Consider the following 25,993-nt stretch of genomic DNA (forward strand, 5'->3'; position numbering starts at 1 on the left):
TTGCTGCATTAAGAGCAAGTTGGCCCTCAAGACCTCTGAGGTCCTATCCATTTCCAGGATTCTACAAGGGTTGGGAGAAGCAGATGCACAAACTACATTTCAGCGCTTCCTTATATAGTATGATGACAAACCACAGAATCCATTAAAACTTCACAACTCAGAGTAAAAGAACAATATTATTATATAACATTTTGGGGGATTAAAAATTTTCCCACTCTGAAATCCCTTTTCGTTAGACATGTGGACGTAAGAACTTAAATGTCTAAAAAGGAAAGGAAAGGTAGGGTGGTATCTTTACCTACATCTACAGTTCAAGCTGCAGTTGAGAAATCTATTGACAATATGGCTCATCAGCAGAGAATCAGACTCCACTGTGCGGAAGAAACACTGTCACTACTTTAAATTCTCTCTACAATTGAGATGGAAGGCTAAGGTCTGATGTAAATTCTAAAGAGAATGGGGCTTAAGGCTAGAAACCCATATTCAGTAAAAAGGCAACAAGAGAAAACTACATCCTACAATAGCTTTAATAACAATATTTTAAAGTCTCAGTGTAGGTAAAACTATGAATAAGTCGGTTATTCATACCTTTCTAATCACTCAGTACTAACAAGGTCTGAGACTAATAAAACAGAAGAAATTATGTCTGTTCCCCATGGCCCTCATTATTTTAAGCCTGGATTCCAAGTCTTCATGACACCAGAGGGATGCATTATTTGAGAGCAAAAGAGAATTTCCACTATTTTCTCCCATAACCTTCCAAATACTTCCCATTTCATTGGACTAAAGGGAAAACTCTACTTTCCAATCTCAAGGTCAAGAATAGCAGCAAAGAAACCATTCAGCAAAGACATATTATATTCTTTATTTTCCTTGAAATAGAAACTTGAAAAGGGGTACGAAGGAAAAATCATCACAACACATCTCCAAACATAAGAAATAGCTTCCCCAAAATTGTCCCTCAGAATAAACGGGACTTGCCCTACACAAAAAATGTTTACAGAGTTTCCTTAAGGAGTGTATTTTCCATTATTTGATCCATAAAGAACTGTTTGAATCTTAGCCTAAAACGGCCCCAATCACATCTAGTTTCAGATTCTCAGAGATCACAGATAGGTCTGGGTTAGAAAAACAAGGGAAATTTAAGAAACACTAGAGATTTAGTTGTCATTCTGGAGATGACATCAAAATTACTGATGGGCAGTGTTTTCATAAAGTTCACTTTGAAAGGAACAAGTGGTTACAGTAAGAAAATCATGAAAATACATCTCAGGGACAAAGTTTTAAAAGAGACTGTCTAAATGAGCTAGCTGCAAATGGGTACTTGTGGCTTGAGATAAAATTTCCAATGAAAGTATCAGAAAGAGGTTTTAGAAGGTGCTGCTCTATCTCAAAGAACTCAGGCAGATGTGGCCAGGAGGTACTGGGCAAAGCTGTGCTGAAAAATTCAGAATGTGTCTGTGATACGCATACTAATGTCTAAGGTATGAAGAGTTGGAATAACTTTTATGAAATAAGTGGGCAAAATAGTCCTAGGTTACATGCTAGTGATTTAAATTTAAAATACAGACACATTTAAACAAAGTAATGAAAGTAGACATGTAATTATCTAACAGACATACGTAGATACATATTCATACCTAAAAGTATGTACACTGAAGCCACCCACAAATTTTGTTTCATCTCATGGGGAAATGGTATTGCTTTATAATCAGGCATCAACGTTACAGGTAGTGGTTAGCTTTCCTTTTGGGCTACCCAGCACTTGAAACCCCTTCCTATGTTTGAGGAATTCTCCTACCTCATGAGGCAGAACACACCTTGCACTGCAAAAGCTGAAAATGACAAGACACTTGCTTTCCCAGACACCTTGCAGTAAGATACTGGCACCTGGCCAGAGTTCCATTAATCAGATGGTCCCACCCAAGACTTTGATTTGGACGCTGGCACATCAAAAAATCAGGGATCAGAGATTCTAGTGGCTGGCAGCCACTACTCTAGGTTCCAGAGGCAGCAGTTGTACCAATAGCCACAAGGGACTCTGGTGTTGCTGGTACAGGCTGTGCTGTTTATACCAGTGGCAAAGTGGTGATTGTCTTCTCTTTGCCCAGCTCTGTGGCATGACCCTGGGCATCATTCTTGGTTCCCAAAACCTTATAAAGATACTGCAATCGACCCAATCTTTAATAAATTCTCTTTCTGTTCAGAACAGCTAGACCTTGCAACTGAGAATGCAGACTAATTTATAGGCTAATATTGTAACATCTTCAGAACCTTAAACAATTTTGTCAAAATGCTTTCAGTACCCTCCTTTTCAATATTCCTATGCAAGAGTGTTCTCCTGACTAAACCAACTCATTTTTAATTAGATTACTGTCCATCCACACTCATCTTTTGCTACCCCTTTTCTCCATCCAGACAGCCTTTCACTGTGCTATGTGTTCCCCTGTCAATCAGGGCTCAGATTTTAATAAGAAAATTAAAACGGGTAACAAAGTTCTCCCACTTTATTTTAGTGACTGAAAGAATAAGAACAGAGAGTCAAAGACTCTGATACTGATAAAAAATGAAAAGGTTTCACAATTTGTTCTGCTAAGAGTCCCCTGCCTCAATGACAAATAGGAGGCCAATATTTTCTCATTTGGGCTCAGTCCTAACTAGTTTTGTTCTTAGACCATAGAAAAAACAATTCTCTATTGTTACCTGAATATTCTCAACGGTAAAGATGGAAAAATACTTGCTTTTTAACTGCAGGTAAAACGAGGAAGGGGATATCATAGTAAAAGCAATTTTGATTTCCAAACAAATCTAATTATCCAGGTGAAAAAAATAATGTAAAAATGAAATTAAATTGTATAGTGGTATTAACTCAAACACACTAGCTAAGAACTAGGAGGAAGCCATACACAAAGCAATAACTGGACATAGGTGCAGAGGTGCTGCAAATTAATTCTAGAGTTTAAAACTGAAAATTAAGAGCCAAGTAATCGGAAATGGCTCCTTGAATGTCTGATTTCAATACATGGCAGTCTCATGTAAGAGCCTAAGAACCATAATTTGTAAAATACACACGCCAAACTCACTAGCTCAGTTACCACACTTCTGCTTTCATTCCGACAGTCCAAGAATAAAGTCCCCAATAAGAGTTTTTATCAACTTTCAATCCTAAACTCTACAGAGCTTAAAACCTAAGAAAACAAGAGGCTCTGAGCTGCAGTTCTGACAACTTCTGCACTCTGACTTAATTTCCTGAATAATTGGCTATGATTGGGCTCTCAAAAAACAAATAAATAAAGTTAGGTCATGTATCACAAAAATTCGAGATTCCCTTCATGTCTATCTCCTCTGAAAAAAATATTTTAGTGTTTGTTTGAAGGGGAAAGAAAAAAAAGCTTGCATCAGTTTTAAAGAATGCTAATTGAAAAAAGAAAGTAGCAGTTATACTCTGATTATTTACACCCAATAGATTTCACCAATATAGATTATTTTTTATTATGCTTAGAAAAAATGGAAAATCTTCACACAAAAGCTATTGGACATACTAGGAATGAGTTAAGGATGTGCAGAGATTCAACCTTGATTTTCTTTCCATCTGTGCATGAGAGATGATAAGGAACTAGCTTCTATTTTTAAAACAAAATAAATACTTGGGCAGAACATTATGAGAAGGAATAAAACCCCATAGGAGTGAAAGATATGCCTGTCAGAGAAGCTGTGCAAGTATCATGAGAGAATCTGTAATTTTGTTCTTTAGCTTTAAATAACATTTTAATTTCTGCAGTGAATGGTATAATTCAATGGCATAGCCAGAAACGGAACCTCATGAATAATAAAGTAATGAAACTGTGGAATCAAGAAAAATAGGGGAGGGGTGGCCAGATGGCTCAGTTGGTTAGAGTGCGAGCTCTTAACAACAAGGTTGTGGGTTCAATTCCCACATGGGATGGTGGGCTGCGCCCCCTGCAACTAGATTGAAAATGGCAACTGGACTTGGAGCTGAGCTGCGCCCTCCACAACTAGACTGAAGGACAATGACTTGGAGCTGATGGACCCTGGAGAAACACACTGTTCCCCAATATCCCCCAATAAAAAAAATTTAAAAACAGAAGAAGAAAATAGGGGAGAGGGAGGGGGAGAGGAAGAGGGAGGATGAGAGAGAGAGAGAAGAGAGAGAAAGAACTGTTCAGAAAGGAGCACTTACACTTTGACCACTAAGATGAGCTCACCAGGCCTGTGGTGCCAGGGCTATCTGAGCGGAAAGGGAAGGGCATGGGGTGACACAGCTCTTGCTAATTTATTCTCCACTACTTAGCCAGCAGCTGAGCATCTCATCCTGGACAAGGGCCTAATATCCTCAGGTGCTAGAACACTGCCTGGCTTCTGACAGGCATTCAAAAATATTTCCTTAATGACTGAAAAAGGATTCTCTTATAAATTTAGATATTATACAGAGTTTCTCAGAAATGCAACATTTCATGATAATAGTAACCATAAATACCTATGTTCAGTCTCCTGTAACTATTATCTCTGTCTGACTCAAACAGCCTGTTTTTGTGTTAGTCCAGGTCCTCTAAGAAGCAGACACCAAGATGGGATTAGAAATACCAGAAATGTATTAGGGGAAATGTCTGTGAGAGAAAATGGGGAGGGAGCCGGAGGAGGCTGGCAGAGCTGTCCGACAGTGACGCAGGTCTGAGCCCAGGGGAAGGAGACACAGAAGGAAGGTTGGGTGGACCCGTGTCAGACTGCAGTGCAGGTCTAGGGAAAGTGTGGCAGCGCTTCAGGGACTCCTGGCACAGGCAGCCTGTCCGGAGACTCCAGAGTCCCAAGGAGTAAGCCTGTGGTTAGTACCCCTGCTGTGCTCACTGACTGGCAGGGACTGACATGGGAAGAGGGGCCTTCGCACTAACGCAGTGATGGAACCATGGAGCAGCTGGGCCTGAGGGGCAACTACACTCCCTGCAGTTGGAGCTCTGAATGCTGCTTCATGGCTGCCACAGCTTCCAGCATCCATATTCTTCCCGCTACACTACCATGGCCACTGGTTTCCTCTGGACCTCAAATAATCCCCACCACCGTTTTAGGACTGTATTTCATTACATCTAACACACCACTAATAGTAAGGCACTCCATTATCTTATATACTAGAAAGAAAAAATAATGCTAATGAAATCTTGATTTAATATCGTAACACTTAGACCATTTATATGTATTGAAAAAGCTCTTTGAGAGTTAAATATATTTTTATCATGTATCCCTCTGGTGCATATAAAAATAAGCAACAAGTTAGGATGTTTCTAAAAGTTCTTCAGCGTCCAACTCCTCTGAGACACTTTTCACCTCAGTCATTAACATCTGGTTTCGCCCACATACGTTTTCCTCTGTGTCGTCAAGGATATTGGAGATGCACTATTTCTTCAGGGAGTGCTCCACTACAGTATGCAGGATTTTCTTCCAAAATGATGGCACCCACTCTTTAGGTACTGATACTAGCACTTCCTTGACCTAACCAGAAAATCTCACTGGCAGGTTTTCAAACAACCACCAGGACTCACATTTCTTGCTTAACTGGTCCTTAAGTGGTTTGCTGATTGAAATATTGAGAGACTACAGTTGTCTAAACAGGCCAGGAAATTCTACCAAATTCATGTTTCCTCATGACTGCTGACCAGGGAGCAGCAGCTATACATATCCATTTCCCCCATCTTCAAAAGTGGAGGGAAGGGTATTTATTATATCTTACAAGGAGCTAAAGGCAAGAAATAATGTCTTTGGGATATCAGAAGATAAGAGAAAGGTTCGATTTTAATCTCTGTCACCAACTTATTTTGTGATATAGATCAAATCATTCCCCCTCACTCAGTTCCAGTAACCCCCTTTTTTTTAAAATCAAGTTATCCTAAATTCTCTCTCAGCAGTTTGTTTTAGAAGCCAAGGCCATACCACTGAGTACTTCATGACGGGATCTGTAGAATGATTTGAGGTGCCCTGGCTCAACCCAAAATATTTTTCTCAGGAAACTATAGATTCTGGTGAATTAACTCCCACTAATAGAACCACTTCTCTAGGTTAGACAATTAAATGAGCAGGCAGGTCCCATTCTGTTGTTCCTTGTTATGTGGGGTGCAGGGGAAGAAGAGTCTGTGTCCATTCTTTGCTCTTTCACGTCAGTATTTACTGGTTTCTCAGAAGAGCTAGCTGATTCCTCAGAAGCAGAGAACAAAGCCCAAAGATATTAAATATAGGAAACATGAGTTTCAATAGGGAAGCAGACTCTGAGGAGAACAAGGCTGTGAGGCTACAAATGACGATGAATCACCAGTAGAGAGAACACAGTCATGAGGCGTGACCTCACCCAACGGGGGTCCAGGAAAAGAGCCCAGGCCTCTTGCCTAAGACCTTCTCCCTCACCTCAGAATTCTGATAGGAATTAGTCCTGACTGTAACCTCTATAGGATTCCAGGTCAGTCAGAGTCCAATTCTCAAAAGGTATGCACACACACACTCTAAAACAGGATTCACAATGTCATCCATATCTGATTGAATTATAATGGGTTTACAAGGGAAAAAAACAACAACAAAAACAGGATTTATATGGGGAAAGAAACAAAATGTTGTCAAATAGTAAAGGTCAGTTCCAAGGAGGAAAATTCTTCATAAAGTTAGGTCACACAATTTTTAAACTAAACTGAGAAGTGTTTTCATAAATAAATTCAAGAAGGATTTTTTTCCACATCTGAATATGCCTGCTAACAGAAGTCCGCACAAAAATGTGTCCCTTTATCTGTAAAAGAAGTGACTAAAATAGGCTTGATATACCATATAAAATATTATAATTATAGTAAGATGAAACTAAAGGCACAGTGTTTCCAATGGTATGGAATGCCCTAGGTGCTTATCACATGACAGGAACTCACAAGCCGTGCTAAACACTAAGTAATAGTAAAATTCCTAACAGCGGAAACCTACTCCATCAAAATAAACGAGCTACGTATATAGTCCAAAATCCTTTGGAAATGGCAGGTAAAGGCTTAGGGTTTTAAAGATTACTTTAACCTCATGGTAGACATCAAAAAGCAATTTATAGAGCCCAACCTTCAGACAGCTCTAGCTCCAAGGCTGCAAATGCCAGCCGAGATTGTACTGGCACCTTAGGCCAGGAGTTCTGATTTGAGCCTGCCTCACAACAACATGGAGGGCTTTCTGACTCAGTAGGTCTGGGGTGGGGCCCAAGAGTTTGCATTTCTAGCAGGTTCTCAGATGATACGATGCTGTTGGGCCAGGGACGAAGCTTTGAGGACCGCTGCTCTAAGAGGTACTAAGGAAAGATTGTCATGAAAATTTCTACCCAAAGGAAGAAGAGATTCAGTTCATTTTAACCAACATATATTATTTTAATAATACCATGAAACACTTTTGAAAGTTAAAAAAAAAATCATAGAAAACTTGGAACAAAAATCAGCATCAAAAACCCTAAAAGATATAGAAATCATTAACAACACAATCTGTGAGATATCTAAGCCCATGAAGAAACGATGAGAAAGAAGTGAAGCAAATAAGACAAGGGTTGAGGAAACACTCATCGAGTCTTGCCAGGAAGCATCTCAACCTGTAACGAAGCCCTCAGTACTCAGAAGTCTAGGGCCTTCTTTATCAGGACATAAGCAAAGGGCACATCACCCAGCAAGCATCCTCTGGCCCCGTGTTTTCACAAGAGCGAAATATTTGGTAGTGGTGGTGGTGGTGGTGGTGATGGTGCTGGGGGGCAGGGGAGGAGAAGGAAAAGGAGGGCTCAAAATTCTGTGTCTGTGTGCACACAGAGTCATCTTGTCCAAGTGGGGACAGGGATGCAGTTGCTGGAGAAGATGCATCCTTGGATCTGCTTGCCACCCCAGTGGGCCCCAGCCCCTCTGGACGAGAGGGGGGCGCCTTTAGTGCACCATCTGGCAGTCTCAACCTCCTGTCTCTTGACATCCCGTCTTCCCCCGAAGCTTTCCTCACCCTCTGGGCCTCACACAGCTGCCTTGATTTGCCATAACTCTCAGAAACTGAGCAGTGATGTTTAGGAGAAAGGACAAAACTCACTGATATGGTAAAAAGGATACATGGGGAGAAGTAAACACAGTATGAAGTGCTTTTGAAAGAACATCATAAACACCACAGCACTCTTTGAAAAGTCCTTAAATTCCTGGCCAGCCGCCCACCTCACAAGTACGCCCTGTCCTGCCATGCCAGAGGGAACATCTCCAGAATGCTGACAGCGACAACACCACACAGTACTCTCCTCAGACAACAGGCAGCAAAGCGAGCAGAGCAATTCTGGCCACTCACTGCACCAGGCTCCCCTTTCACATCAAGGCTGGCAATCTTACCAGCAAAAACTACTCACTTGAAAACTGTCCTGAAGAAGACAATATCGGCCTTTTAAAGGACAAGGCACACCTATTCATTGAAATTGGACTTCTACACACAGGGGGTTGGGGGGGCGGAGGGAGATCACTCTGGTTTGCTAGACTGGCCTTCTTTCCACTTCCCTTCCCAACAATTCATTTTAAGAGCAACAGAGCTGGACATGAGTCAGGAGACAGGCAAATATATCCCTCCCTCTTTCCCCAAATCAGTTCATTTTCCTCAAGGAGAAAACCAGTGCTTCACTTCCATCTTTCCTTACCTGGCTAACTCTGACTCACCTGACCGCTCAGCTCAGGAATGGTTTCTCCAAAATGCCTTCCCTGACCACCACCCCTGCTGCCTCTCTGTTACCCCACAGCAGACTGGAATTATGTGCTTTGGGCAATTGGCCCCAATGGGAAGCTAACTATGGAGCAGGAATTATGCCTTTGACTTCCTAGCATTTAGCACAGTGCTTGACATGGAGTAGGCACTCAACAGGATTTGCTGGGATGGATGGATGGATGGATGGATGGATGGATGGATGGATGGACACTTATATATGTATGTGTGTATATCTATCTATCTATCTATCTATCTATCTATCTATCTATCTATCTTATATATGTATGTGTGTATATCTATCTATCTATTGATCGATCTATTTATATGCACCCCCTGTTTAGGTACACAGATTAGGCATGTGAATATGTGTATACCTAGTAGCTCAAAACCATCAAGGAAGAATTTGTTCCCTGGATTACTGACTTCCAGATGTCCTTACCCCTTAAAGCCCCAAATCCTTTTTTAACATTTATTTAGGAAATGGAAAGCTTTTTAAAAATATTTGGCATTGGTCTTTGCCTTCTAAGTCTCAGATTATATAATAATGTTTTAACAAGTTGATGGCACAGTCTTAATCATGAATGCCCAATTTTTCTGTGGCACCGTCATTTAATTTAGAACTTCAGAAAATACTAATTGCTTTTAAAGACTGTGACCACTAAGATTTTGTGGAATTCTGGGAATCAAGTTTAGAATGTTCCTACCTCTGTTTTACAGCTGTCGTTTTGCATCCCCCCCCCTTTTTTTTTTTTAAATATGTGGCTTTTAACGTGCTGCTGGTTGGTAATAATTTGAAGTAAAACAAGTGTTTTTAAAAGCTGTCTAAATGCGCTGGCATCCAACTGCTTAGCGACCTTCCTTACCTCCCTGTTACACTGTCCAGGAGGTATGAGCTTATTAAACTGTGCAAAGGCACTGCTCCCTATTTCTGCCCCCTACCCTCCAGCCTCAGTATCACCTCTTGAAAATCGCTGCTGAGAAGCACAGGCTTAGCTGCTCCCCACTCCATGCAGCCCACACTCTATCCCTTATTATCACACTTAGTATAATGTACTTTAATTCCCTTTCTACCAGTTATTCTCCAGAATCACAGTGGACACTTCTTGAGGGAGGGATTTTTCTTATTCAGAAGCTTAAGGCTGGTGTCTAGTCAAGCATCAAATATTTTTTTGTTATTGTTGTTAGTAAGTGTTCAAAGCTACTTAAAGAAACAAAGTTAGCCATAATGATCCCATACAATTTACATGGTTAAAAAAGGGACGGGTGGGGAGGAGGGGGAGAATCACTATCACCAAATAACATCAATATGGGTTAAATGCCAAACTTTTCAACTTTTATTAACTTCATTATTCTAACTCACTGATAGAAAATAGTGTCTTAAACATCTTTAAAAACTAATAGAAAAGTATCAGGAATTCTTGTCACGGGAAGAAAAACCTATGGCTTAAAAGAGACTTAGAAACAGATCAGTCAAATGAATTGCGTTTGGATCCAGGTTCAAATAAACCAACTGTTATTGTGTGGAGGGGAGGAAGGGATGACAAAATGCAAATATCAGAAAAACTAAAATCTGACCTAATTCTTTGCAATATTAAGGAAGTGTTGTTTGTTTGTTTTTAGGTGTGACAAGGATTCGGGGGTTCAAAAAGAGAGTTATCTTCTAGAGCTAAAAGCTAAGAGATTTACTGGGCTTTCAAAAAATGGGGGAAGTGTGGACGGGGTATACGATAAACAAGACTGGCTGTGTGGCAATGGTTTTTGAAGCTGGGTGTTGAGGACATGCAGTTTAATTATATTTTTCTGTCTACTTCTGTACATGCTTAAAATTTTCCAAACTAAAAAGTGTTTGTTTTTAAATAAAAAAGTACTAGGTGTTCTGTTAATTCTATAGTTGGTCATAGCTGCCCCCCACTGCTCTGTGGCCTTGGGTAGTTTCCTGCTATGGAGCAGGTATTGCTGTTCCCACAAAGGGTTGTAATACACTGTCCCATTCCTCTCTGAGGTTCATGGCCTTATACAGATAACATCCTATTCTCACCTCTACCCTGCACTGAAAACCCAGCCCTGTCATCCTTGGCCTATGTAAGATAGAGATGCTACAATGCCCCCATCATAGCTGAAGACTAAATCAGTAAGTCAGCTAACAATAGCTCTGAGAACCACGCTATCTGTATCAGACAGCGTGGACCTACGGCCATGTCCTAGTTGTTTGACCTACGTAGTCAATTCACCTCAAGGAACATAAAGGAGACGTAGAATAACAAGACAGACGGTGCTCACACAGTATTTCTGCAGAGCTAAAGTCCAGTGCCAATCTATCGGCACTCTCCTCCCCCGCATAGCAGGATGCTCATATAGTGCTCCATGGAAAGGCTTCCCTCACCACTCTAAATATAACGGTACCCCACCCCACACTCTGGCTACTTGTCCTTCTTTACTTCATTTTGTAGCACTTATCACTGCCGGACAATGTACCGTAAGTCTCTTATCACCTTGCCTTTCAAGAACGTGACCTCCCTGAGGACAGGGACTTTCTTTGCTTGCTTCTGTGCTCAGATTCTGCACAGAATCGAACACAAAAGGCGATCAAATACACATTTACTGAATGTGCAGGATCCCAGGGAAGTACAACTAAATATCATAGAGGGTTGAGAACAACAGCTGGTACTATTAACATAAACTGAGAATATGCACTTCCACCACCACCCAAACACCCACACCCACTTCGTGTAGTGGCAAGGTGACGTCATGGCACTATTTTTATCCACTATCACATTTAAATTTTCCTAAACAGCTGAAAAATCAGTGACTACAGGATCACATGAATATTAGTTGAATACGAGCGTATGTCAGTTTGTGCCAGAAAAATCAAATGGATCACAGTACCTTCACGTGTCCTCTACAGTATTTGCAATAATTACAAATTACCTCAGAATTTAGGGTATAGTGCAAATTGTTATCAGGGCTTTTAGGAGCCTTATATCCCTGTCACTTTTAAATCACAATCAGTGCCTCCCTTCCACTTCCTTCCCTATTCCATTTGTACCAGAAAGAAATCCCCACCAGCCACACCCAGATCACAGTAACATCTATGAAGCTGGCCAAAAATGCGGGAGATTCAGAGTGCCGGGTGCTGGCATCTACCAGGTCTACCTCGCAGCTGCCATGTGATCTTGGGCAAGGTGCTGTGTCTCAGTTTCCTCATTTGTAAAATAGGGGGCAATAATGGAGTCTATCTCAAAGCGTTGATGTGAGAGTTAAATGACTGAATATTCAGTAAACAGCTTAGACCAATACCGGGCACAGAGAAAAGGTTAACTATCTTAGCTATTACCACTCCATCCGAACTCGTTCATACACTTACATTTTAACATAATTCCAGATACTACTCATTCTCAAAAATACAGGATACATAGTTTGTCCTTTAAAATGTGAAAGAAAAAAACAATGGTGAGACTAGTGTGTCATAATCCAGTGCCAATTCTACTATAAATCTTTGTTGACCAAATTAACATTGGTCAAGAGGAAGGAGATGCAAGTTTTTAAGGAAGGCAAGTATCATTCAGTACCTTCGAAATTCATTGCTGAGCTTTTGTTAATTAAGATCATCCGCTCAACATAGCATCACCCACCTGCACAACACCCAATGAAGAACAGCTATTATTATTATTATTATTATTATTATTATTACTGTTGGGATCATGGATCTCAACGCAAAGATGGATTTTTAAAGACTTCTTAGCCCTCTCCACACAACCTGGAAAGCTATAAATTTAACTCTAACATTGCCCAGCTGTCCCTGCACTTCTACATAAGCTTTTTTTCTTTTATCTTCTTGATATATTAAGGTTCTGCATGAGACTCAACTTAAACAAAAGTGCTCCATTGCTGACACAGACGTAAAATGCTCTGCTATAGCCCCATCCGCTGTTTTACAGACGAGGAAACAGCCTTGATCAGCAGGTCCGGCAACTTGTCCAAGACCCCACCACGGTCAGCACCAGTGAGAACTAGTGATCTGGGCTCCTGAAACCTCAGCCAGGGCTCCTTCCGGTACTATGCCCCACGTCCTCCACGGATAAACGCATCAAAACTTCTACCAGAGCCAGCTGGTAAACCCACATGTCCCCCGCTTATAGTTGGACTGATGAATGTACATCCCACAACTCACCATAATTTCTCTCTGTTCTTCCAGGTTCTTCAAAAAATTAGAAAATTCACGTAAGGAAGCATCTGTCAAGAGAAGGGAATCATTACGTGGCAGCCAAAGCACAGGAGAGCCAACCAAAACCTGACCTTCACTTACCGATGCAGCGTTCATCATCAGTCTCCGCATCCCCGATAAACTCAAATTTAAAGTCTCTGAGTGAATGAGCAAACTTCCGCTGCGCTGCCGAAAGACCTAGAAAGAAAGATTTAACGATGACTTGGTTCCTTGTTTTAAGTCAAGGCTTACAGGACATTTATTCCTCCAAAGGTCAGTACAGCTGCGGAGCTCTCCTCCATTCAATCTGGGAGGAGGCACAGCCCAACTCCTTTGCCAAGGGGCCCATCACCCTAACCTGGCACACCCTCCAGGTTGCTTCCGTTTTCTGCTCTACACTCAGGCGGGCGCAGAGCAGGTGCTGGAATGTTTATTCCACCCCCCAGACTCTTCTCCCTCAGAGAGCCAACTGCTTTACCTTGTTCCCTAAAGCACTCTCCCTTTTTCCGGATCCCTCAGATCCTCACTTCCACAATTCAAAAGTTCAGGTTAAGATTAGGAACACACACCCCAGACAGTATCTCCCAGGGCTCCACGAGATCTGGGTGGCTGCCAAGATTTCAAATATAAGGGTCTCAAAGGTTCGTCAGCCAACCAGATGCCCTTAACTGATTGTCAAACTTCAGGCAGAGAACCCAGAAGATGTAAAGAGAGTTTTCATAGAAATCGGCAGCAGGACATTGCACATCAGATAACAACACTGTACTGTACACTTAAAAATCTTAAGAGGGTAAAACTCAAGGTAAGTGTTTTTACCACAATAAAAAAAAATTTTTTTTAATTAAAAAAAGAAAACAGCAGCAGGGTGGTAGCTACAGGCCAAGCTTAAATGTTAGAAATAATTCCTTCGGCAAAAGACATATAGAGGTCCTCATCATTTTTTCTTTTTTTGCAGATTAACAAAAATTAGGGGGAAACCCTACTTCTCAAATAAGCTCATGTTTATTTTATGGGTCATGCACCATGCTAGGTGATGTGTAGTTTTTCTTTCATCCAATACTCTTGAGAGAGCTGTAAAATAAAAATTATTTCCATTTTACAATGGAGAAGTAAAGCTCAGAGATATTAAATAATTGGCACAAAGTTGCTCAGCTCCTACAACAGCAAAGGCTGGCTTCCATTCCAGAGCCATTGGTGCAAAGGCCAGGCCCTGGCCAGGGCACAATCCTGCCTCTGGCCTGCAGCACTTTCTAAGAAGCTGCTCACTGACTCCTAATGGCCGCGGACTCAGGTCAATGAGTACTGACAGGACGCCTTCAGATAAAACTTCAGGTCAAGCAAACTGAAAAGTTGGGGAAATTAAATGCAATCCATAACTGCTGACTGGAATACTCACAATGCAAGAAAAGAAATAAATATGGACAAGAAAGTGAAGCTGACAACACACAAAAAAAACTGAGGGGTGTTTTTAATAAGATGATAAGATAGTAGGAGCAACGCTCTCGTTTTTATTGTCTTCAGTGTATGATAACAAATAAGGAATGAAAGCAAAAGATTCTTATGTTTAACATCAGAAAATGCAACTTGATATTTTTCTGAACCAACTCCTTACCCCGAATCATCACATGCAAAGGCTCCCCAACGCTCTCCTAGTAAGGTGCTCTCTCTCACTCTCTTCCTGAACGTTCTAATAATGCTCAGCAACTCTCAGCGGCTGTCATAGCTTGTGTTTTATTGTTTGTTTCCTTTTTTTAATACATTTTTCCTAATAGACTATGTTTCTTAGAGTAGTTTTATGCTCACGGCGAAAGGTAGGGATTCCCCACAGATCCCAGCCCTTACACATGCATAACCGCCCCCATAATCACCACCCCCACTGCCAGGGTTTTTGAAACTTCATTCTTCCTCTAATTCATGTTTATCATATATATATATATATGCATATATATATGAATGACCTAAATGTGAAAGCTAAAACCTTAAAACTTTTAGAAGATGCTATAGGGTTGTAAGTTCATACCCTTATAGTATGGAAGAAAAGCACAAACCATAATGTAAAATGTGATGGATTGCAAGCATGGTCACAATGCCCCACCCCTCCCTGTAGGCCCTTCTCTTTTCTGAGCTGCTGCAGCTCCTGCAGAAATAGGAGGGTCTATTTCCCCACCCCTGGAATGCAGGCTGGACTTGTGGCCAACAAAATGTGCTGGAAGTGACACCGGGCTAATTCGGACCCTTCACCTCCAGAAGCTTTGTACACCTCCGCTGGACTCTCTCGGAACCCTCCTCCGGCCTCCATGTGAACAAGACCGGGCTAACCTGCTGGTTGACGAAAGACTTGTGGCTCAGTCAACCCATTATTGCCCTATCAGTCTGACAGCCAACTTGCAAAGCAGAGCTTCCCTGCGCAGGCAGGAGGGAGTCCAGGGAAACCTACCGCCCAGTGAGCCGAGTCCCAACTGTAAGAAACGGCTGTTGTTGAAGCCACTAGGTTTCGGGTGCTCTGTCACAAAGCAGGAGATAACTAATGTAGAAAGATTAATACAAATGGACCGTGATAAAATTTTGAATTGTTACAAACATAAGAAGCGGGAAGATAAGCACACACCCAGATGGTTTGATCAGCTGCTATAAATCAATGAGTTAAGACAGAACCCCAAGAGAAAACTGGGTAAAATTCTTGAATTGGCCCCTCAGGAAAATAAGGGAAGGAAATCCAAGTGGCATATAACCACATGAGAAGGTGCTCTCATTAGTGATAATGAAAGTGAAAATTAAAACCTCAAGATACCTCAACACACTCATCAGATTGGCAAAAATTACTAAGTCTGGCAACCCCAAGTGTTGGTGTTGGTGTGACCCCAGTTATGCAGCAACAGATATCCTCATATGCTGCTAGTGAGAGTAAAAATTGGTACAATTACTTTTTAAGTAGTTTGGCATTTTCTAGCAAATTTCATGATATCCTACAGCCCAGAAACTGTTCTCCTAAATGAATTCCCCAGATAAACTCTTACATGTGTGCCATCGCAGACCAGAAAATCTACAGAGCTGATAAACAGTAATAGCCAAACACTGGGGAAAAAATGCCAGTCAACAGATTAGTAACTTACAGTACATGCGTATACCATAGAGTAAAAACCAACCATAATTCACATATCAACACAGATGAATCTCACTTTGGAGGGAAAGAAGTCACAAAAGAATACACAGAGTATGGTTCTTTTATCTAAAGTTCAAAACAAGCTACCCTAGAGTATATGTTCGGGTTGCACAAACAGATCACAAAAGCACAGAACAGCAAATGAGTTCTTATCTCAAGTTACACAACGTTTACCACGAGGGGCCAGGAAGGGTGATGCAGTCAAAAAGCTACAAGGGGGTTAAAAGTATTTTAGTTCATAATCTAGTGGTGGGTCTGTGAATACTCGCTTTATCCTATCTTTAAAATGTATGCCTGCTTCGTATACTTCTATATGTTTACCATAATTTCACAATTACAATATAAAGTTTTTAAAACCATAAAAAAGTAAAGCCTCGCTGACTATTTAGGCCATTCTAAAATAACTTCGTTTCTCTTATAATCTACACAAACATACAATTGTTCTCTAAGATCTAGCCACACCAGCCTGCTCGTGCTTCACACACGCCAAACTCATTACAAACTGCTGCCCTCCGCCTGAAATCCTCCCCCACCCCCATCTTCACTTGGGAGGCTCCCTTTCCACACTGAGGGTTCATCTCAGAATCCCCCTCCCCTCACATCACCCCTCTGTCCTAAGTCCCTCACTAGCCTATTGCCATTGTATTTTCTTCATAGCACTTGTTACCTAAAATTACCTTCTTTAGCCAACAGTCACTCATGGTTAGCTACTGTCCCTAAAACATCACCTCCTGGAGGCAGCAACTCAGAGTCCTCTGCTTCCCTATAGCCCTGAAATAGGAATCACAACAAGATTTTTTTTTTTAATTTATGTCATGCACCTATTTCCAAATATTAATAGTTTATGGGCTTGTTATAATGTTTAATAACTTTGTATTATTCTATTTCGCTAATGTTTGCTTTGCCAGTTCTCAACAGGGGCATGAAGCGGATTCTGTTTGTGTATCTATATGTGTTTATATAAGTATGTTTACACTTATATACTATATACATTTATATATGTATATATAAGTAATGTGTATATCTATATATATTTACATATTAAACTAGTAATTATTATCAATGCTGATATAAATTATATTTTCCCTCTCTGGAGCTGTGTGAGTATTTTACCCAAAATTACCAAGTCAGACGATACTTTAAAGACTGTTTCACATGATCAGGACACTCTCTAGAATGTTAACACTTCAATGCACCAGTTTTCCAACATTTATTTCATAATTCCTAATTTCATTAGTTAAAAATATTAATAATAACATTAAATTTGGGTTCATTTGTATAGCCAATATGATATATTTCTCCCACATAAATGCATGCTTCTGTCTTATCTCTGCACTAAGTATTGTAGTCACATCAATTCTTTATTTTAAAATACAACCATTTTCCATCACTCATTTTTCCTTTTTGTTGACTTCCTTCTGATGTTATTATAGTACATTATGCAAACTTTTTCTCGCTTCAAAATTTTTACCATACCAAACTCCATTCCTTTTAATTATCACAAATTTATCACCTTTCTGTTACTTAGTACATTTTAAATTTATTTCTTCTCCCATGCAGTTTATACTTTTTTATAGATATCTTTTGCCTTTCTAAACAATACAAAATCCTAAAACAGCTTACTAGATTTAGTACAGTTTATTAAATAAGCACAAAGATTCTTTGTGCAAAAAATAATGTTTTTTTCTTTCCGATATCATTACACATGGAACTCAACCAGTCTTAATTCACTGGTTACAAAGGCTGGCAGCGCTCCCCTATTGGGGGAGGAGGATGAGGGAGGCCCACTACAGGGGCCTGTCACCTTTACTAAGTGCTTACTCTATGCTAATTGACTTACAAAATATTATATCATTTACGCTTTATAATCAGCCTGCAGAGTAGGTGTTGGTGTTACCTTATCTAAGTAGGTTCAGAGATAGATCAGTGACTTGGTCAAGGTCACATACCTCTTGAGACTGTTGGTAGTAAGTCCCGGAGGCAAAGGATCAACTCCTTGTTTTCTCAAGTTTCCACAACCTTCCTTTCTATTCCATCATTCCAACTTCCAAAAAGTTTAACATTATTCCCATTATATCTGGATCTTTTGCCCAGATCTCAACCAATTATCTGAATGGCTCAAATGCAGAATTCCAATCAAATGGAAAATTCATATGCATGTGCCTCCATGCCCCCAGCCCCTCCTGCCTGCTGATTCCTGAGTACTGTGAATTAACACTCTCTCTCTCCTGAAACTCCTTCAAGGCTGGCATGTCATCAGCTGCGGGATAAGGCCAAGCCTGAGCATACACACAAGCGTTGACTTTAAAGAATTAATGGGATTTGCACTCTTCAAATGAACTTGCCACGTCAGAGTCTTCCAGACTGGAATTTTTAGGTCCTCTATCCATAGACACAAGCAATGTCTTCCCAGGATTAGGGGCAGTTTGAGAGATGAGAAGTTATATTAGAGAGCTGCTGAGTTTGAGATGGAGGACACCACATGGAGAGATCCAAGCATAGTTTCAATCCAGGTTCCAAGAGCCTCCAGACAATGGCCCAAACCGCCACTGCTCACCCTTGATGATTTTACAGTTGAGAAAATTATTTCTCAATGCGTAACCACCTAATAACAGTTTTCAGGTAAGACCACAAACTACTAGACACATAGAGGCACTTGGTGGAAATGAATGGGAAACCTCTCTATTCAGGTTGCTCTACTCTTACTGAACATGCCCCCTGGGTGTGTGATAACCTCTGCAGTTATATACCTGGCCCAGATAATGAGGTTGCAATCTCCTGCAACTTCCCACCCCATCAAGCAAAGCATTGATGGGAACACTGTAGCACGTGACATAATTCTGGGCTTGAAAAGGAAAAATGAAACAGCAAATAAATGCACCTTTCTCACTCATTAAATTTGAAATACAGGATTCTTCACAAACCATGCTGGATTCTAAACCCCATTTTTTCAGATAGGCAACTTGCGCCTAGAAGCTCACATTCCTTTGCGTGTAGAGACCCAAACAACTAGATTATCGACTACGCAAAAGCTCTGCTAAGGGAAGCTCTGCCACCCATTCTGCACATCAAAACATGTACCAAAATTCTTCAATATTTTATTTAGAGAAAAGCAGGGTATGGACTCTAAGAACTTAATATCTTTCACACCAGATTCATGCCAAGGAAATAATGCTGATGTTAATCCAAGTAACTTGGAAAGGAAACAAAATTCCTCTAGGACTGTAGACTGGCTTCATATTTTCCTTCATGTTTTCCAGATTTACAAACCCGGCAGCTGCCCTATATACAAAAGCAGCATTATGGCCTGTGTGTATGAGTAAAAAAAAAAAAGAAAAAAAGAAAAAGAAAGGAAATAACTCACTTTGTAGATTTAAAATACAGTGCAAACATCTCGCAAGCCCAAAATGCATCGCTGGGCCAGTCCAGGCCTGAAAGCCAAATCACAGGGTATTCTAGGAGCAAGCAGTTCATGGGCCAGCACGGTCTCTGGAACTGCTAGATGAAGGCATTCCTGGTGCTAACTCTCCAAGTCCAGCCCAACTGGGGTGTCTGTGTAGTGAGTTCTTCTTAATCATAGAAAAAGCACCATGTAAAGTCACTAGAATGACTTGAGTTGATGAATTTCTGGGGTAAAAGGAAAACAAACTGAGTCCATAAACATGCATACGCTCCAAACAGATGCATAAATCTGGACAGAGGGCATGGCTCAAGACCTAATATGGCACGCAGACAACCAGATACTGTTTGCCAAAGTAACCAATTAATTATGAAGAACCCTATCAGAAGGGAATAATCTGGGCCCCACAGAGAATCCCACAGGCAGGTCCACGCCGGAGAACACCACCGAACCTTCACTACACCGTATCCAGACTTCCAGTGCACTGTACACATTCAGCAAACATGGCGCCTACTCGAGCTAGGCTCTGTGTACACGGTCTAGCAGATGACAAGGGCATGCTGCTGATCACTTGGCCCTCTGGTTTTCAAACTGTCTTTGTTCTCCTGTTAGTGAGGGATATATGGTCCAGCAGCTGGACAGCATGACTTCAGAGAAAGGTTGCAAAGGATCCAGACCTGCACGAGCATGTGTTTTGGGGTAAGAGAAAGTGCTTAAGTACGAAAAAGCACAGCCAGGCCAACACGCTCCCCACCTACACCTTCTCTAATTACACTTCCTAGGAAACAAGAAAGGCTGATGGGCCGACAAACATGACAATGGCAAGACTGCCTGCTAAAAAGTAGGATGGCTTGCCATTTCCAAGGAAGTGCCTAAATCTGAGTATCAAAAACTGATGGTCCTACACACGTACTTGTTTGACCATCCCCTTCATTAAAATATTAATTCAATCTCTCAAGCCCTCTGGTTATCATTGGTTCCTCTATACCCTACTGTCATCGGCCTCCTTTAAAATATCTTCCTGACCCTGGAGGCATTTGAATATCAAATTGGGGCCTAAGTTAAAGAACTGTAGCAGGGAACATAATCTTAAAGACAATTTGCTCTAAGGATACAATTTCACAGATGAGAAATCAAAAGATCAATAAACTAGAGGCAGTGGGTTTTACGAAAAGGAGAAAGGCTCTATAACCTTAGATCTAGGTTCCGATGCTGGTTCTGCCATATCCCAGGTGTGCGGCTCTGGATAAGGCAAACACAGTATGTATTGGATTTCCCATCTATAAACTGAAAATAGTAAGAATGTCACATCTAACTAATATAACCTCTCACTTTCCTTTCTCAAGACAACTGTGACTCTGAGCCTTTGCTCCCTACACTGGCAGGTTTTGCAGCACATGACACCCCCCCCCAAAGTTCCTTAGGGCTGAATGTGTCAGTACAGACAGTTGACCCAAGAACAGCCCCCATCCTGCCCAGAGACACAGACACATAGAATATGAATATACAGAGAGAAGGAGATGACATAAATGCCACCAAATGTTAAAAAATCAGTGGGTCTAGGAAAAGTATATGGATGTCCATTATTCTATTATTGTTTATCATTTTTACAGATCAGGGATTTAAGCTCTATGACAAGACATAATATTATTCAAACATTTTGATATTGAATATAGTAACTTGGCAAACAAAACGGTTTCCAAAAGGTCCTCAAGAAAGGGGAGAGAAAAAGGAAAACAAAACCGCATACAGGGGATAATGTCCAAACAAGCTACCCTGTTAACCACAGTGTATATATGCTTAAGGCTCAAAGTAAATATTAGTAATTTAGATGTCAGGTGTTATTCTGGCTTAAAGAACGTGAGCTTTCCCACTGTTCTACCCTAATGAGAAACTTAGTTGTCCAACACAACCAACAGTTGCTGTATTAACTACTCCATTTCTCTTAAACGCTTCAATTATTTATTCTCTTTAAAAACAATTTTTGAAACAGTGAAACAAGACTCACTCTAAGGAGCGGCCAAAGCCTCCACTTTTGTGCCCCAAGGTAACCAGGATTACAAAGAGAAACATCACCAGAAATGACCAATGATTTGCATCTACTACTCATGCAGCACAGCCAGGTGCACTATAAAATACGGAGGGGACATGACTGCTGCCCCAGGGAGCTCATGGTCTGCATCGGAGAGAGACCGTATTCACATACTACATAGGTAGGAATGGAGTGAGCCAGAGTACAAACTCCAAAGGAATTCAATGGAAGATTAACTCAAAAAAAAAAGTTAGTCATCAGGAAAACACAGAATGGAATGGGAGGGCTTGAACAGGATTGTAAAAAGTGCTTTGTTTTAAGTCATGTAAATTACAGAGAAGACAGTCCAAGCATTAGGAACAAAATGAGGGAATCCTTTAAATGGGAATGAGAAGGACTATATATACAGTTGACCCTTGACCAACGTGGGATTAGGGGTGCTGACTCCCTACATAGTAGAAAACCCACATATAACTGTTGACTCCCCCAAAATTTAACTACGATCAGCATTTTGTTGACCCAGAAGCCTTACTGATAACATAAACAGTCAATTAACACATATTGTGTATATGTATTATATACTGTATTTTTACAGTACAGTATGCTAGAGAAAAGAAAATGTTATTAAAATCATAAGGAAGAGAAAATACATTCACAGTACTGTACATATTTATTGGGGGGGGAACCACGTATAATTGGACCCTCACAGTTCAAACCCATGTTGTTCAAGGGTCAACTGTACTATACAGCTTATATATGTTAGGGCCTATTGGATGCGAAGAATAAAGACTCAAACAATGAGAACACAATTGCAAAGAGCCAGGAAAAAAAACGTGAACAGCTTGTCGTGAAAAAGAGCTTGCTTTACAGCCAACCCTAGGGTCTTCTCTCTGGACCTCTGCCATTAACCCAACTTGGTTCCATGTGTTCACTTTTCTTTTGGCCACTAGCAATCGCTGTATCTTTTCTTCTGTTCTGTATCAGTTCTTGCTGTTGGAACTGCTGCTTACTCAGACGGTTTATTGTTATGTCACTGCCTGATAAGGCCCTTTCATCATCCTTACGTTAGTTTATGACATTCTTTCAACTTCAGCTCATGCTGAATTTCCTTTATTTCCCAAATTAAAATTTTCAAGAGAATTAAATTAGCCTAGTTCATTTTTCCCCAAAGAAGGCCACGACAACAGAGCTATCCAATGCCCCACCCCAATCAAATCAGCCAGCTCAGGGAGAGGAGAGAGGTCATACAGTCCTCAGAGTGCTTTTTCCTCAGCAGGGCCTGTGAGCAGAGCCATGTCCCCTGATAGGAGCTGTGAAGTACCAGGACAGCAGGTGCCAGGAGTGACAACTCGCATACAAAGCCAGTGAGTATAAAGCACACCCTTTCCAGGCCAAAATTATTTCCGAAGACTTTATTACATTAACACAATTCCACAAAAAGCCCCTAAAAGCAGAAACCAGTCCTTCTAAAAATTGAAGCAGGCAGAGCCTGATTCCATGAGATGGCTCATTTTTACATACTGAGCTATAAATGTAAACACATAAATGTAAACACTCATAACCGACAAGAAAATTGTTTTAGATCCCGTGCTCCCCCAAATGGTTTACGTGTGTGCAATAACCACTTCTTATGTGCTGGCCACTGTTCCAAGAAAGTACTTTGCAAGTATTAGTTCATTTAATCCACATTACATCCAGTTAAGTGACCATCTTTCACTGCATTTGACAGAAGAACACAAGCAGACACAGACAGTCCATACTGTGTTAAACGGTCAAGGCAGAATTTGAACCCAAGAACCAGCTTTCAGTCTAAACCATCACATTATGCGGCCTCACCATAGGGAGGAAAAAAAAAAAAGACCCTTTCCTTACAGTGTCCTTATAAAAGGCACCTACATAATCAAAATGTCTTGATCATGTTGAAATGTTAGAGGAGAGGCCAGGAATTTTTCTTTTTTCTTTCTTTTTTTTTTTTTTTTTAAGGCTTTGTGGACAGCCCCTGGGGATGGAAAGTTTACCCAGAAGAATGGCAGGATAAGAGAGCACTACACTGAGGAACACACCGCTAACAGGAAGAAAGAAACAAAGCAAACTTGGAAAAGTGACTGTGAGAAAGCAAGTGTGCCAGCTGGGCAGTGAGGTCTGGGTCTTGGTTTCATGATTCCTCAAGGCAAGGTCAACATATACCAAGATCCCAGACAGAAGAATCAACGCAACCCAAGCCTCGTGGGGCACTGACACAAGTGTGGACCTCCTGAAACTAGCCCTGTTCAAGGAGGGAGGAGGTGTTATACAAGTAAGACACATGGTCAACTTGTAAAATCACTGACAGCATAAGAAAGGCACATCAAAGTGCTCACAGACCATTTAGAACATAAGTCCCCCAAAACCCTAACCAATGGTTCTTTTCATGTTCTTTATATTTTTCTATATTTTCTAAATAATCTTCATTCAGCATAAATTATTTTCATGATCAGGAAAAAAAATTAAGTTAAAGCCAAACCATAGCAAATGAATGATACTGGATCATCAGGATAGGCAGAGGTGTAAGGCAATGTGGCTGTGATGGTTGATTTTATGTGTCAATTTTACTGGGCCTCGGGATGCCTACATATCTGGTTAAATATGATTTCTAGGAGTGTTTGTGAAGTGTTTCCGGAAGAGATGAACATTTCCATTGGTAGACTGACCAAAGCAGATGGCCCTCCCCAATATGTGTGGGTATCATCCAACCTGTTGAAGACCCAAACAGAACAAAAAGACAGAAGAAAGCTGACTTTTCTCTCTCTCTGCCTGACTGAGCTGAGACATTGGTCTTCTCCTGCCCTTGGACTAGGACTTATACCATTGGCGCTCATGATGCTCAGGCCTTTGAACTTGAACTAGAATTTACACTACTGGCTTTCCTGTGTCTCCAGTTTGTAGATGGCAGATCATCTAATCATGTGATCCAATTCCTTATAATAAATCTCACTTCATGTGTATACATATATGAATATATCCTATTGGTTCTGTTTCTCTGGAGAACCCCGCCTAATACAGGGAACCCACACTAGGGCTGGGACTTGAGGAACTGTACAAGTATAAATTACATGCCCCTGGTAAACCAGCCTTCATAGGGAGTAGTGACCCAATTACACACAGTAAGTTCACACCCGTTCTACACTTGTTTCACAATCCTGGGTGTTAAAGTGATGACCAGTGTTCTAACAGGGAATGACCATGACAAGACAGAAAGGGGACAGGAAAGAGTTCCCACAGGAAACACTGGTGGCCCAGGGTTCAGCACTTGACCGCCAAAATCCTGGGATTCAGAAGTTGCAGCTAGGAAAAAGTGTAACCAAGAATAACAGACAGCCCTCATCACTAGAAGTTGTTGAATTGAGCAGCAGAACGTTGAAGATAAAGGAGAGGGGAGAGTTGATCTAAAAACCACAGGAAAAAGTAGATAAGGAAGCAAAGAAAGGTGTCAGACTTGAGGAAGTCAAGAATAGTGAGGCCCCCAGGGTAGCTCAACTTGACCCCAGATGTAAACTCTCTGAGGTCAGGGATTTTTCTATCCATTTTGTTCACTGCTGTATCCACAGAGTCTAGAACAAAACCAGGCACAGATAGGTGCTCCATTAGTATGTTCTGGGTGAATGAAATGACAGACCCTGTCAAGATGGACTTAGGAAGACTCTCCAGATGGATGTCATAGGGACCCAACATCCTGAGCTGTGTCCTCAAAGATCGCAGAGTCACTGAGGGCTCTGCCTGAGCTACTGCCCTCACCCACGTCCTCAAGCACAACAGAGTGATCAGGTACTATGGCGACAAAGCACAGTACTTGGACTTATGTACTGCATAAATAAACTCATATTTGCATCCCCTCAGACCCAACACATTCTCTGGTTGGGCTTCAATCTCCCATAAGTTGGTGACTCTGCACTGCCACTTCCAGAATTTGTAAAGATCAGATATAAAAATAAGATGATTAATGTAAATGTCCTTTTAAAAGTTAGAAGTCATACGTAAAACATTTTCAATCCAATTTCTGATACAGAAATTAAAAGACTGATTGTACATTTTAGTTCATCTTTACCAAGCTTTTTTCTTTGTTTTTTATCTAAGGGCTAATAAAAATAATCATCAGTGTAATTCACAAAAGAAATAGCAACCACTAATAAACACACAATTCAACCTCATTTAGTAATAAATTAAATTTTAAAACAACAGCTTTTTTCACCAGATGGCCAACACTATTTTAAATAATGAAACTGTATTTGCAAGCATATGGGTAAATGAGCCCTTTCATACACTGATAAGGGAGAGAAAATGAAGAACCTGTAACCACCATTCCCTGTCACTTCTCTCTTCTTCCTGACAAAAAAGGGGAGAAGCAAATAACTTGGGATAGAAAATTGACAAATTTATTCTGTGTGTATAAAAGAGATAAAACATGTATAGTAGTTACAG

The 25,993-nt window shown here is 40.8% G+C and overlaps 1 protein-coding gene across 4 annotated transcripts in view; it reads right to left on the minus strand.

Moving 5' to 3' along the window:
* ARHGAP10 (Rho GTPase activating protein 10) overlaps nucleotides 1–25,993 on the minus strand; it is a 245,553-nt gene that overhangs the window by 160,058 nt on the left and 59,502 nt on the right. For all 4 annotated transcript variants that reach the window (XM_074338460.1, XM_074338458.1, XM_074338459.1 and 1 more), the window contains exons 2-3: nucleotides 13,043–13,138; nucleotides 12,908–12,969 (exon numbers count right to left, since the gene is read on the minus strand). In XM_074338460.1, the coding sequence (XP_074194561.1) occupies nucleotides 12,908–12,910 (3 nt within the window). In that variant the 5' untranslated portion in view covers nucleotides 12,911–12,969; nucleotides 13,043–13,138. The remainder of the gene's footprint in view (nucleotides 1–12,907; nucleotides 12,970–13,042; nucleotides 13,139–25,993) is intronic.

The sequence above is a fragment of the Rhinolophus sinicus genome, linkage group LG07 (assembly GCF_036562045.2).
Source record: "Rhinolophus sinicus isolate RSC01 linkage group LG07, ASM3656204v1, whole genome shotgun sequence".
Taxonomy (NCBI): Eukaryota; Metazoa; Chordata; class Mammalia; order Chiroptera; family Rhinolophidae; genus Rhinolophus; species Rhinolophus sinicus.